Genomic DNA, 12,645 nt, shown 5'->3' with positions numbered 1-12,645 from the left:
TTCATACAGGCAGAGCTAACTAGCACTTGGACCCTTTGTCTCAAAGAGATAGAGCATTTTCTAATCTACTCAACCAATGAAGCTGAGTTAGTTTGGAAAAAGAATCTTAATGGAATGGAGTCCAGGGTCTTTAGAGGCTGGAGTAGCCTCTAAGTGGGAGGTGATTTGGCATGTGACTGGGCATGAAAATAGGAACTCGAGTAGGGCATCTGCCAGCTGTGGAGCACCTAAGAAGGCTGGCACCATCAGCAGGTGAAGGGGGGCTCTTAGAAGCTCCTGCCTCAGTGCCTAGAGTGGACCAGGACCTGGATGTTGGACTTCTTCTTGTCTCCAAGTACTCTACAGAATAAACTTTTGTTGTTTTGAGCCACGGTTTGTGGTCACTGTCATAGAAGCCTTCAAGTTCTCAAGGAAGGCATTAACATTCAGAATGCCCCCGACCTTCTGGGCTCACTTCCCGGGTCAGGTGCATCCCGTCCTTCACTGGAGCATACATGGGCACGCATGCGCACACACACCACAAGCACAAGTTATTGCCTCTATGTATGGGACTGCTGTTCTGCCAGCTGCAAGTTCTTTTAAACAGCCTGATGGTGGAGTAGGCTTGTGGAGGTCTCTCTGGGGCTTCAGATGACAGTTGCCCTGTGTGTCTGCTGCTCATAGACCCTGGACTGCCTGACATAGCTCTAGGCATCCTGACTCTGGTTAAAGAGAATGGGTGCCCGAGTCACAAGGGAAATCGCAGTCGCTACAGGTGAAACGGAGACACCTCTGGTGTTAGCATTTTGCTTGAGTTTTCTCTGGGCTAGAAGACTTGACCACAGACCACCATGAGTCAGATGTACACAGTAAACATAGGCCTGATCATAGTAGTCTGACCTGTTATTCCTCATGTGCTGGGCGCTTGCTACTCTTGTTGAATTCTCATTTAGCAACATGAGTCCCAGCATTGGCCTTCGTATTTTATAAAGGTGAGAAAAACGAATCTCTAGAGGCCAGACAGCTTGTCTAAGATCCAACTGTGAGTGATGTTAGTGAGGGGCAGAGATGAGGGTTTGACCTAAACTTCAGACTCCTTTGATGCCCCACACCACTTTCAAGCATCCCATCTGCCTGGTCAGGCTACAGGTACAGGGCTTGTGGAAGGAGTTATCTGCAAAAGACCAGAGTCAGTCTCACGGTCTTGGAGGCTGGAGAAAATACAGCGCAGTCCTCTGAGCCCAGCCCTGTCACTGAGGTGGGATCAGATATCTGAGCCTCAGGCCTGAAATGCAATATCCTGTTGGCTGTTTGGCTTATGCATCCTCGGGGGTGGGGGTTGGGGGAGCCCTGTGATAGAGATCTCACACCTGAGGTAAGAGAAAAAGGATGGGGAGGGGGGGGGGAGACCACACAGCACATTTATGTCAGTGCAGTGAAACTGGAGCAGCCGGTGGTAGAAGGCCAGGGTTGTATGGGATTCAAACCCATCACCTCTTCTCCAGGGTCCCGACTACCCAAGCACAGAACGAAAGTCTAGAAGCCTCTGGAAGGGATGTGGCTGGCAGTAGGTTACTGAATGGTTTCATGTGAGGCACGAGAGCATCAGCAATGTCTACCTAAGACCCACAGCGTGGAGGCCGGTCTAATAGTCATGGATATTCTGTAGCTGAGAGCATCTGATGCATATGGGGCAGTGTGTCAGGAAGGCGGTGCCGATGATCCTCAGAGACGGAGCATAGACCAAGAGGAAGGTGCGGCTTGAGGAGTCTAAAAGTCTTGCCGTGTCTCAGATCCTAGAGTTTAGATTTGTACAAAGGTTCTTAGAAATGGGATGTATGATGAAATTCACCCAGCTCTTGGCTTCCCTGGACATGACATCCATGACAGTTACAAATCCTTAATAGGCTCAAATTGCAGTAGTAAAAATAGGCCAGCGATCTAACCTAAAACCCAACCAGGAGGGAAGGGAGAATCCAGGAGATGGCCACTGCAAAACCCGTCATGGGAGGGTGATGGAATTTTCTCTTAGAAGCAGGGCAAACAGTGCCCACAGTGAGTCTGTCACCACAGTCAACCTGACATGCAAAATGAGATCAGATCTGAGTACTCCCCTAATGGCTTATATAGATCTTAAGGTCCCCCTCCTTAGCAGAGTGTAACGCAATCTTCCTTACAGTAGAATCTGATTCCAGCTTATTGCTGTTGTACTTGCATCTTTTGATAGATGCTATCAGGGGAAACATTGCTAACAGATGGTATTGACTCAGCTCCATGTATGTATTAGTTAAGCATTAGCTGATATAACAAATAAGCTCCCAGTATATAATGGCCTGGTTTTGATCAGTGTTAGGAGGGAAGATATCAACAGAACATATTGACTCAGCTGTTTGTGTGTATTAGTTAAATATTAGCTGATATAATAAATAAACTCCCAATATATAATGGTTCAGGGAGACCAGAAATTTACTTCTTGTACATGGAAAAGTAAAGAAATACACCATCCATTCCATGGCTGTCCTCCAAACAGTGACTTAAGAATCCAGACCCGCCAGGCAGTGGTAGTGCACGCCTTTAATCCCAGCACTTGGGAGCCAGAGGCAGGTGGATTTCTGAGTTCGAGGCCAGCCTGGTCTACAGAGTGAGTTCCAGGACAGCCAGGGCTACACAGAGAAACCCTGTCTCAAAAAACCATAAAGAATCCAGACCCTTCCATCCTGTGTTCCACTGGTGTCCTCATGTTCAGTTAGATGACTGGGCTTGGAGAGTTGCATGATGGGTGATGGGAGGCTGTGCTCACTTGCAAGGGTATATGAGCTCTACATTCATGGCCAACCCTTGTTGACTTGGCCATAGTCAGTTACAGAGAAGCCCAATAAATGTGGCCTATTAGTAGACCAGGAGGAAGAGGGAAAACAGAGGCAGTCTTTGTATCCCTTCTAGGAGACAGTGTATTTCTTCAATAGCTGTTTATGGGGTGCTAATTTCAACACTGACAAGGCAAGGTAGTACACCAGGAAGGTCTGTGAGTGTCCCTTGGGGCTAAAAGGGTAGAAGGATTAATAAAAAAAAGTCAATCGGACTATCAGTAGGGTAATTGTGAATTGTGATGGTGGCTTGTGGACATGAACAGTAGGCAGGGTCAAGAGTGGCAAGAGAAGCCCAGAGAGGCAAGCCAGGACTGACTGAGGTTGTTCTTGGTAGTTTCGAGTCTTCCTTCCAAGAACAGTGAATGCTGGCTTCACTAGACATCATTTAACTTCCCTCTATTCCCAGATGGGTTTTAACATTTTATAGATCTTGGGTAGCAACTAGAGGAAAGAGAGAGAGCCTTTAAAGGCGACAGAAGTCACTTCTAGGGGCTGGAGAGATGGCTCAGCAATAAAGACTTCTTTGAGCTCTTCCAGAGGATCTGAGTTCAGTTCCTAGTGCCCATGTGAGGCAGAACATCTGTAACTACAGCTCCATAGGATTTACTGCCCTCTTCTGGCATCCAAAGGCACCTGCACTTATATTTCATGTACACACACACACACACACACACACACACACATACACACACACACACAGAGTGAGTGGAGGAGGAGAAGTAATGCCTGTTGGCCCTGTTTTGTAGGCAAATACACATACTATAAATGCAGAATGTCAGCAGAGTAAACACCCTATTCCCAGGCTTTGAGTCTAGAAGCTTCCCAATGGGAGCCCAGCATCCTTTCCCAGTTTTGGTCAAGGCCCTCCTAACTTTAGACCCTCATAAGCACTGTGGAACCAACCTTGATGACTCTGATATCTCTGTAGGTAATTCAGAGCTAGAGCATCCCAGGATTGGAAGGAATCTTAGGTGTCCCTAGGGCCTGCCTGTATACACCATCTGAAGCTTGAATTCCACTTTCAACATCACTCAAAGTGATCAAGTCAAAGCCAGATTTCCTCTAAGAACAGTGAAGTCATTCGTCCCCAGCTTGGTCTGGGATGTCAGGTCATTCGTTCTCCCTTTGAGATGGAATTACCCTTGCTGGGTACTTCTGAAGGGGCTTTCCTTTAGCTCTTGTGTAGAACTTCGATGTTCTGCTTATGTTCCTTTAATGTATACAAGTTTTCAGTATCTAGGGTGCCCAAAGAATTTACTGGTAAGGTCATGGTTTTTGAGTTCAGAGGGGAGGTAAAGAGAGGTACGCTGATATATCAGGCATGGACTAGCCCAACTGGGTGTGTACCCAGCCCATCCATCTCCTCTGAGTATCTGGCAGTCCTGTGCTTCTGTGAGTAGGGCATGTGGCCTATGGTTGGCCTCCACCTGCTTCTGATGACCAAGAATTGTGTCGTGGCTCCTGGGAAAATCGGGGGAATCCATAGACCAGCCAATGTAAGCCATTAGTTAAAGGCAGTCTTCTCTTTCTCCAGGGACTTTGTGAAGGCCTTTATCCAGTTTAAGAAGCCCATCGTGGTAGCCATTAATGGGCCAGCATTGGGCCTGGGAGCCTCCATTCTACCCCTCTGTGACATCGTATGGGCCAGTGAAAAGGCCTGGTTTCAGACACCATACGCTACTATCCGACTCACCCCGGCTGGCTGTTCCTCCTACACCTTCCCCCAGATCCTGGGTGTGGCACTGGTAAGCCTCCTGTTTCCTCCATAACTTCTCAGTCAGAGATGCATGTACCTGGGTCTCAGCAGGACCCTTTTCCCAGAGTTAGAACATGGCAGTGTACTGAGTGAAACTCAGGTATCCATTAGACCCAACGAATCTGCTCTGGCATCCTCTGTTGTCCCAGAATTTCTGTGACCGAAGCCAGGCAGATCTCAGCCAGACCGAAAGGTCTTCAAGCTGTTGGTGTCTAATGGAGTAGCTGAGCTAAGATGACAGCGATGATGCCTACTTATTATTTACCTACTGTGTTCCAGGAGCTATGCACAGTGTCTCTTTCATTCCTCATTACTCTCCAGTAAAGCTGTATCTTTGGGAGAGCTGAGCGATGCAACCAACAGCCACAGTTATCAGAGTCAAGCACGGTGGTGGCAAGACAAGTCTAGTCACAGTAGGGACGACAGGACATAGAGAGCATTCACTGTTTATTAGGGCCGCACACAGCCCCATCAGGATGACGGTTGTCGTTACCTGTGAACATGTATGGCAGACCTAGGCTCTGGCGGGTAAGGAAGCTATCTAAAGCTGTGGAGTAGACTAAGGGATTTGCTCAGTTGGTCTCAAGCGCTTGCCTCATAAGCAAGAGGACCTGAGTTCAATTCCCAGAACCCACATAAAAAAAAATCGTGGTGTGGTGGCAAATGCTTGTAACCTCAGGACAGGAGAGGCAGACAAACATGTGGTTTGCTGGTCAAGCCTTAAGCTACCTGGTGGGTTCTAAGCCAGTATGAGACACCCATCTCAAAAAAAGAGAAGGAATGACACCTGAGGTTGTCCTCTGACCTCTAGACATACGTGTGTACACTTGCACATACATGAAATGAACTAAATAAAACCATGTGGTACAGTGGTTGCCCTAGGACAGCGGTTCTCAACCTTATTGTAAGCTGCAACCCTTTGATACAGTTCCGTATGTTTTGGTGACCCTTAACCATAAATTTATCTTTGTTGGCACTTCATCATTTTGCTACTGTTATGAATCATAATGTAAATATCTGATATGAAGTCCCTATGAAAAGGTCATTCAACCCCCAAAGGGGTCACCACCCACAGGCTGAGAACCATTGTCATACGGTTCACATCTCTATGATTCACCACAGAGTCTGTGCTCTCAGCCCAGCCTGTCATAAAGCAGAAGTACAAATGAGAAGTGAGTCTCAGAGAAGCACAGTCAAGACTGGGGTTTTAGACAGTGCAGCTGGACCAGGCAGGTGCTAGAGGTGGCCTTCCCATGCAAGGTGGTGGGAAGGAGGTGGCATAGGTGGCCAGGTTGACCTGAACCATGGGCCGTGCCTGTCAGGGAGGGTCCTGGGACATTGATGTAATGCAGGTTTCAAGGAGGCCTGCTTAGTGAATGCGGGAGGCTCCCTATAATCAGGTGCTGTAGGTTATGGGAGAGCCCATAATCTGCTAGGGCTGCAGAGCCTGAGTGACAGGGACAACTCCGCAGCTCTAGAACTGAGAGTACACTGGCCAGTGCCCTCCTGCCCTGTCATGTGGGTCTCTTGCTAACCGTTTGAGTTTCGGAACAGGCTCCAGGGTACTTTTTGGAGATACTTATTATATAATCCACTTTTAAGCAAGCCCAGTTATCCCAAGGCAGTCTGCATGCTAGTACACTAGTGAACTCTGAGGGCTTCCATCCCTCTAGGTGCTCTGGAGTCCCTGGGCAGAAGGCTGCATGGAGAACTTTACAAGCAGGGTAGGGGTGGGGTGAGGTGTCCTAGCCTGCTTTGGCCAGCGCTGTGAGAGGCTGAGTCGCTGTATCCCTTCTGCTTCGTTAGTGTCCTTCCTTGCTCCTTTCAAAATCGGTTCCAGTAGCAGTAATAAAAACAGTGTCCTTCCATCATGACCTCTGAACCACACACCAGGTGTTGCTCCAGCACCATCTGCAACAAGCCAGCCCCTCAGCTGGGAGCCCACAGCCATGGCTGTCAAATGCCTCTGGCATGGCGGAGATGCCCGTGAGGTTTAAATGACTTGCCCAGAGTCTGAATCAGGACCAAACTTCATGTTGATATTTTCTTAGCTCTAGCTTGTGTTATTTGTTCTTAGTGGTCCCTGTCAGTGGCTCCTGGCCTAACCAGCCACCTGAGAAGTCCCCTCCTTGGGCTTCTCGATGGGACTCATGTTTCTCTTCAAAGAGTGCACTGAGAGAACACTGTTGGAAATGACTGGGAGGCTCCCATGTATTTGAAGAGCCCACGTGCCTCAGATCTACCATGGTGTAGTATCGTATAGGTTCACCGTGTAGGTTGCAGGCTGGTGTGTATTGCAGTCACAACCAGACACCACTTTCCCCAGCTTCCTTTGAGGACATGGAAGATGGCCATTCTGTTCCCAGTGAGTTCCTATCTCTAATCCTGTCCTGATTTAGGTATGACATCTTTTATGGAACAGACCAACAGGTGGGACTTAGACGCTGTTTGAACTCAAGCCCCTTAGGATGTCTCGGGTGGCTCTTAGCCTTCCTGGTTGTGGCACAGAGCTGGGAGGTGACACTTTACCATTGACGTGAGCCCCATGCCCCCACCCACACCAGCTGCTCCTTATGTTTATGTCCATAAAAAGGTTTAAACTGTCTGGCAACATCTCTACCTTCCCACCTGCAATCTGTGACTCTACAATTGTGTAGAGGAACTTGTGTTCTCAGTTGAGTTCTGTTCCACTGTGGGAGAGGGAGAGGAAGACATGGGATCTATCCCGTAGATCCCATCAAGTGTACACTTTGTCAGGGCCCCATGTCTTAAAGCGTCACCACTTCACCCAAAGAATCAAGCCAGGGACTGGTCCATGAGCATTCAGCTTTGGGGAACACGTAAAGCCCTGTAGCACTGCATATGACAACTGCCCATTTCAAAGCAGAGGGACCTCCTTTGAAGAGCTGTGTGCAGAGGCAACCCAGCCAACGAAGCCATGTTCTACCCACCATACCTGCATATTGTCCATTCCGCAGACCGATGGATGATGTTTCTCTATCTTGGTGCTAGGATCTGTGGGTTCCTAATGCTGTAGATATTTTTGATTGGCTTGTTGTTTTTAAACTTAATGGTTCTTCTGATAAGTTTTTATTCTCTGTCTTTCCATCTTTCTCCCCTCCCCCTCTCTCCACACCTTCCTTCCTCCCTCACAAACTGATTGTCTTCTGAGAGGAAGAGCTTGCCTCATCTCAGTTGTAAAGTGCCAACTTGCAGATTAGATCATCCCCTCCTTCCTGGACCACCCTCTGCAGAGCCAGGCTATTTGCACTAAAATGAACATCCAAGGCAGCGCTTGCCCACCCAGGGTTCAGCCACTGGAGGGGAGTTCTGTTGGAGTCAAGGAGCTTCTGTAAACCCATTGGTTTCTTATGACGATTTAATAAAAAAGCTGTGACAGATACTTGTATGCAGTTTGTACAGTGTATCTGACCCGAGGTTGTGAATCCGGCCACAGATGGCAGAGGCACTCAGGCCCAGCTGGTCCAGGGATCCCTAGAGGACATGGGCAGAGCTCTGTGCCCTCAGCTCTCTACTGCCTTTGCTCTTTCAGGCCAATGAAATGCTGTTCTGTGGGCGGAAACTCACTGCCCAAGAGGCGTGCAGCCGGGGCCTTGTGTCGCAGGTCTTCTGGCCCACGACCTTCAGCCAAGAAGTCATGCTGCGGGTGAAGGAGATGGCATCTTGCAGTGCTGTGGTGAGTCCCTGTGTTATCCCTGTGCTCTCCTCTGAATAAACGTGTGTATGTGTGTATGTGTATGTGTGTTTGTATGTGCATATACATGTGTGTGTACTTGTACGTGTGTACACGTGTGTATATGTGGGTATGCAGGTCTGTGCATATGTGTACATGTACGTGTGTGTGCACGCGTGTGTCCACGCATACTTGCAGGTAGAATCCTGAGGCCAATTAGGAGTTTCTTTCTAAGTCACCTCTACCTTATTTCTTAAGACAACCCCTCTCACAAGACAAGCCCTCTCACAAAACCTGCTGCTTGCCAATTTGGCTTGATGGGCTGGCCAGTGAGCCCCCAGGGAATTGAGCCCCCAGGGAATCCTCCTGTGTCCACCTCCCCAATGCTAAGATTGTAAATGTGCACCACTGTACCCAGCATTTTACATGGGCTCTGAGGATCGGACTCAGGTCCTAGTTCTTATGTGACAACTGAGCCATCCCTGCAGCCTCCCTGGGGACCTGCAAGGGTCTCCTGCAGTGTGGGATTTACTGCCTCTTGGTACAGGAAGCTTAAGTTAGAGGAGGAGGCCCAGGATACGGCACAGACCCATCCCTGCCCAATTAGACGGAGTTCATGGGAAAGGCTTCGACTCTGGAGCAGCAAGCATGGTGTTAAGAGAAAGCCCCGAACACTCACAGCATCACCAAAGCCACAGGTCAAGGGATGAGACCAGCCCAAGATGAGAGACTAGAGCATGCTGCTTCATGTTCGATTTCTTCCATCCAACCTAGTTAGTGCTTGACACATCTAAATATCCCCTTTGGACTGAAGATTCAGGAAAGGAGAGACAAGTCACACCTCCACTGAGGTGCTAGGGTTTAATTAAATGGTATTTGTTTTGTTTTGTTTTGACAGAGACTAGAGTGAGCTCAAGAGGGGACTCTCCTGTGAGGAGAGGGAAGAAAGGCTAAAACATGGAGCCTCAGGGCCAGCTCCAGTGGGTCACACACACTGGAGGAGGTTCAGCACTCTAGTCCTTAACAAATGGAGTGCTGGTCTGGTCTGTGGGCCATACCCTTGACTTCACATGCCTTCTCTCTCCACAAGCATCCCATTTTGATACCCGTCTGGTGATGTGGGCGTTTGCTCAGCCTCTTCTCAGCAGCCATTTATTGAATACCTACTATGTGTGTGCACACACCAACAGGAGTGCTGCTCATGATGGTCATGATAGTCTCCATATTGGTAGACACCTGTGCACTTGATATGGACTTCATACCTTACCGATTTTATGTAGATTCTCTTTTAACTCTTGGCTGGGTTAATTACTCATCCTCTTTCCCTGAGATTCTCTGTGTTTCATCTCTGAAAATCTGGCCAGGAAACCTTCCATTCCCAAGTAAACAGGCATGCATAACCACCTGAGGGTCAGCTTCCCAGAGAGAGGCAAGGGGAGAGGAGAGCTCAAGCAGAGGGCATGGCAGGCAGGAGGCAGGAGGTCTTGGGTGTCCATAGGCATCTAAGCAGTGGCTCTTGCCAGTTTGTGCAGGGGATGTGTGGATAGGCCTGAACAGCTGTGAGGACTGTAGTCTGTACTCTGGGAAAGGGAAGCACCTGTTTAAAGGACAACTGAGGGGACCAGTTTGTAGGAGCAGCCCACTCCGGAGAAACCTCTCCACCAGTACTACAGACCCAGGAACTTTAGGCGACTTCCTGAGAGAGGACTCTCCCTCAGAGTGAAGCCTGCAGCCTTTGGAGGTGGTGACTTTGGGAGAGAAAGATTGCAGGGTGAGAGGTGTATAGGACCTCCTACCACCCAGCAGCCTCCACCCATGCTGGAGTGTAAGGTCCTCCTAGAAGGCTGGTACCTGCGAGTCTGTCCCTTGCTTTTGGATCTTTCAAAGTACTTAGAACAATGGGGACCTGAGTCTTTATCCCTGGGAAGGCATACTCATGGTCTGGGGACCTGCCAGACTGAAGTTCCTTATTGTGCCATTGTTGAATGGTCTAGCCCTGGGCCATGTTACCTTCTTAAGGTCCTTCATCTACAATGGGGGGTTGAGGTGTGAACTAGAGAAGCGAAAGAGATCAGAAAAAGTATGTCCACAGAGCCTGTTGATCATGGTACGATTTTCATGCTACAATCATTATTGTTCAGTACTACAATTACTAGCACTCATTACTCTAGCATTAGTGATTACTCATTGCCATCTTACTATGCCATTGCTCATCGGTACTGTATGATGTTGATTACTGAGTTTATTATTGCTCATAACCACAACCATTACTGTGCTTGCTGAAAATCGTTACTGTGGTGCAGTGTTGCTCATTTCTACAATTTATGCAGTTATTATTCACTGCCGTGATTGTTACAGGCTGCAGCCATTCTTATGGTGATGACTGTTGTGACTCAGGACTACCACGATCACCACTGTTAACAGCTGAGCCTAAAAGAGGTATGGCTGTCAGGAGCATCCCGTGGATACTCTGACAACCGTTATTAGATCAGCTCATCACCTCATGCTCTGTTCATAGGGACCCTTGGGTTGTGTGTTCTTCCTGACAGATCATACAAATGACACTATTCATCCATGGGGCCAGGTCAAAAGAACAGTTTGCAAACTTGGTCATGAAACCCATAGGCAAACAGCACCACGAGGCTGTGTGGACTCAGCTCCAAGAGCAAAGTGCCTGCTGTATAAGCATGGAGACCTGCAGTTGATATTCCAGAACCTATATATATAGGATATGTGCATGTGTGTGTGTGTGTGTATGTGTGTGTGTGTGTGTGTGTATGTATGTATGTATATGTGTATGTATATGTGTATATGTACAGGTGAACCTGTGCTGTGAAGACAAAGGCAGGTGGATCTATGCGCTTACCAGCTAGCCAGTCTACCCTGTCTGTAAGCACTAGATTCAGTGAGAGACCCTGTTTCATAAAATAGATAAAGAGGGGTTGAGTCACATGTACACCTACAAACATACACACACACACACATACACGCACACACGCACGGTACCGATCATATGTCACCTTAGGCAAGGCTTCTGAGTACCATGCTTCTCTTCCCTAGCCATTTCATGGTTAGAGGCTCAACACTTTGACTACCCGAAGCCCCTCAGGACAGTGCTGCTAAGGAGACCCCAAACACCCAAGCTCAAGATTAAGCCCCTCCCTGGCTGTGGACACTGCAGGGCCACAGAGATGGAGCTCAGTCCTAGGCTGGCTAACCCAGCATGTGTTCCCTTCCAGGTTTTGGAGGAGTCCAAATGCCTGGTCCGAAGCTTCCTGAAATCAGTGCTGGAAGATGTGAATGAGAAGGAGTGTCTCATGCTGAAGCAGCTCTGGAGTTCCTCCAAAGGCCTAGACTCCCTCTTCAGCTACCTGCAGGACAAAATCTATGAAGTCTGAAGGGCCCCAGCTCACCTACCCCCACTGTTCAAGGGTCTCAGACTTCCAGCAGGGCCCTGTGTGTGTTTCTACCATCGGAGCCCAGGGTCCACCCTAGCCAAGAGTTTGTCAGGGTGTGTCTTCACGCCTACGGTTGTATCCATTCCTTGTGCCCTTCGGTTGTTTCTCATTGGTTTGATTTTGTGTAAAGGTGGGAAACACAGCACCCTTGGCCTCCCTGTGCCCCTGTCCCAGCCAGCCATAGAGCCTTCCAGGGATCCATCTTCCCAGCCCTCTACCAGGCACTGTTCGTTGACCTTTCCCCCTACTAGCTGAAACGCTCCTACCGTGGTCCAGAAGGGGAAGACCAACCTCCCTCACCCTCCCAACTCAGGCTGTGTCTACACAGTGCCTCCAACTTGGAGATGAGGTCATTACAGTTCTCTGGTTATGTGATCTGGGACCAGGGGACAATCATCTTAGGGAATCCACAGACCAATGAGCGTGTGGTAAACACTCAACTACATAGGCCTGGCTCCAGTCTTCTCTCCAATGCAACTTGGTTTGACTCTTAGGGCTTGGTCTTAAAACCCAACTGAGTGATTTACAAACCCAGATATTGTACATTTAGAAATGTTTTGTTAAATATATATTTTTAAAACAACGTAAGTGGAAATTCTGATAATTTATGTGTATTTTATGTAAAGCTAGTTTTGCAAAAAACAAACATGACTTACTAGGAAATTTTTTTCTTTATTTGGGTTTATTTTATTTATTTATTTTTGTTTATATATTATGAAGTCTATTGTTCACACAGATCTTATTTTCATACCACCCTGGACCAAATACTATTCAAGGTGCACTCCATTTGGTTCATTCTTGCGGTGAGCCACGTGGAAAGAGAGGGGATAAGAAGGGATTTAAAAAGGCACGAGCCTGTGTCAGACCCTCTGCGCGTGGCTTGTGTAA

At 48.2% G+C, this 12,645-nt stretch overlaps 1 protein-coding gene across 2 annotated transcripts in view; it reads left to right on the top strand.

The window, feature by feature from the left end:
* The window catches only part of Cdyl2 (chromodomain Y like 2), a 168,018-nt gene extending 155,666 nt beyond the window's left edge, over nucleotides 1–12,352 (top strand). For both annotated transcript variants that reach the window (XM_031341518.1, XM_031341517.1), the window contains exons 5-7: nucleotides 4,384–4,594; nucleotides 8,159–8,302; nucleotides 11,539–12,352. In XM_031341518.1, the coding sequence (XP_031197378.1) occupies nucleotides 4,384–4,594; nucleotides 8,159–8,302; nucleotides 11,539–11,697 (514 nt within the window). In that variant the 3' untranslated portion in view covers nucleotides 11,698–12,352. The remainder of the gene's footprint in view (nucleotides 1–4,383; nucleotides 4,595–8,158; nucleotides 8,303–11,538) is intronic.
* The last annotated feature ends 293 nt before the right edge of the window (nucleotides 12,353–12,645 follow it).

Source organism: Mastomys coucha, unplaced genomic scaffold (assembly GCF_008632895.1).
Source record: "Mastomys coucha isolate ucsf_1 unplaced genomic scaffold, UCSF_Mcou_1 pScaffold22, whole genome shotgun sequence".
Taxonomy (NCBI): domain Eukaryota; kingdom Metazoa; phylum Chordata; class Mammalia; order Rodentia; family Muridae; genus Mastomys; species Mastomys coucha.
Note: the sequence above shows the minus strand (reverse complement) of the source record. Positions and strands in the feature narration are given on the sequence as shown.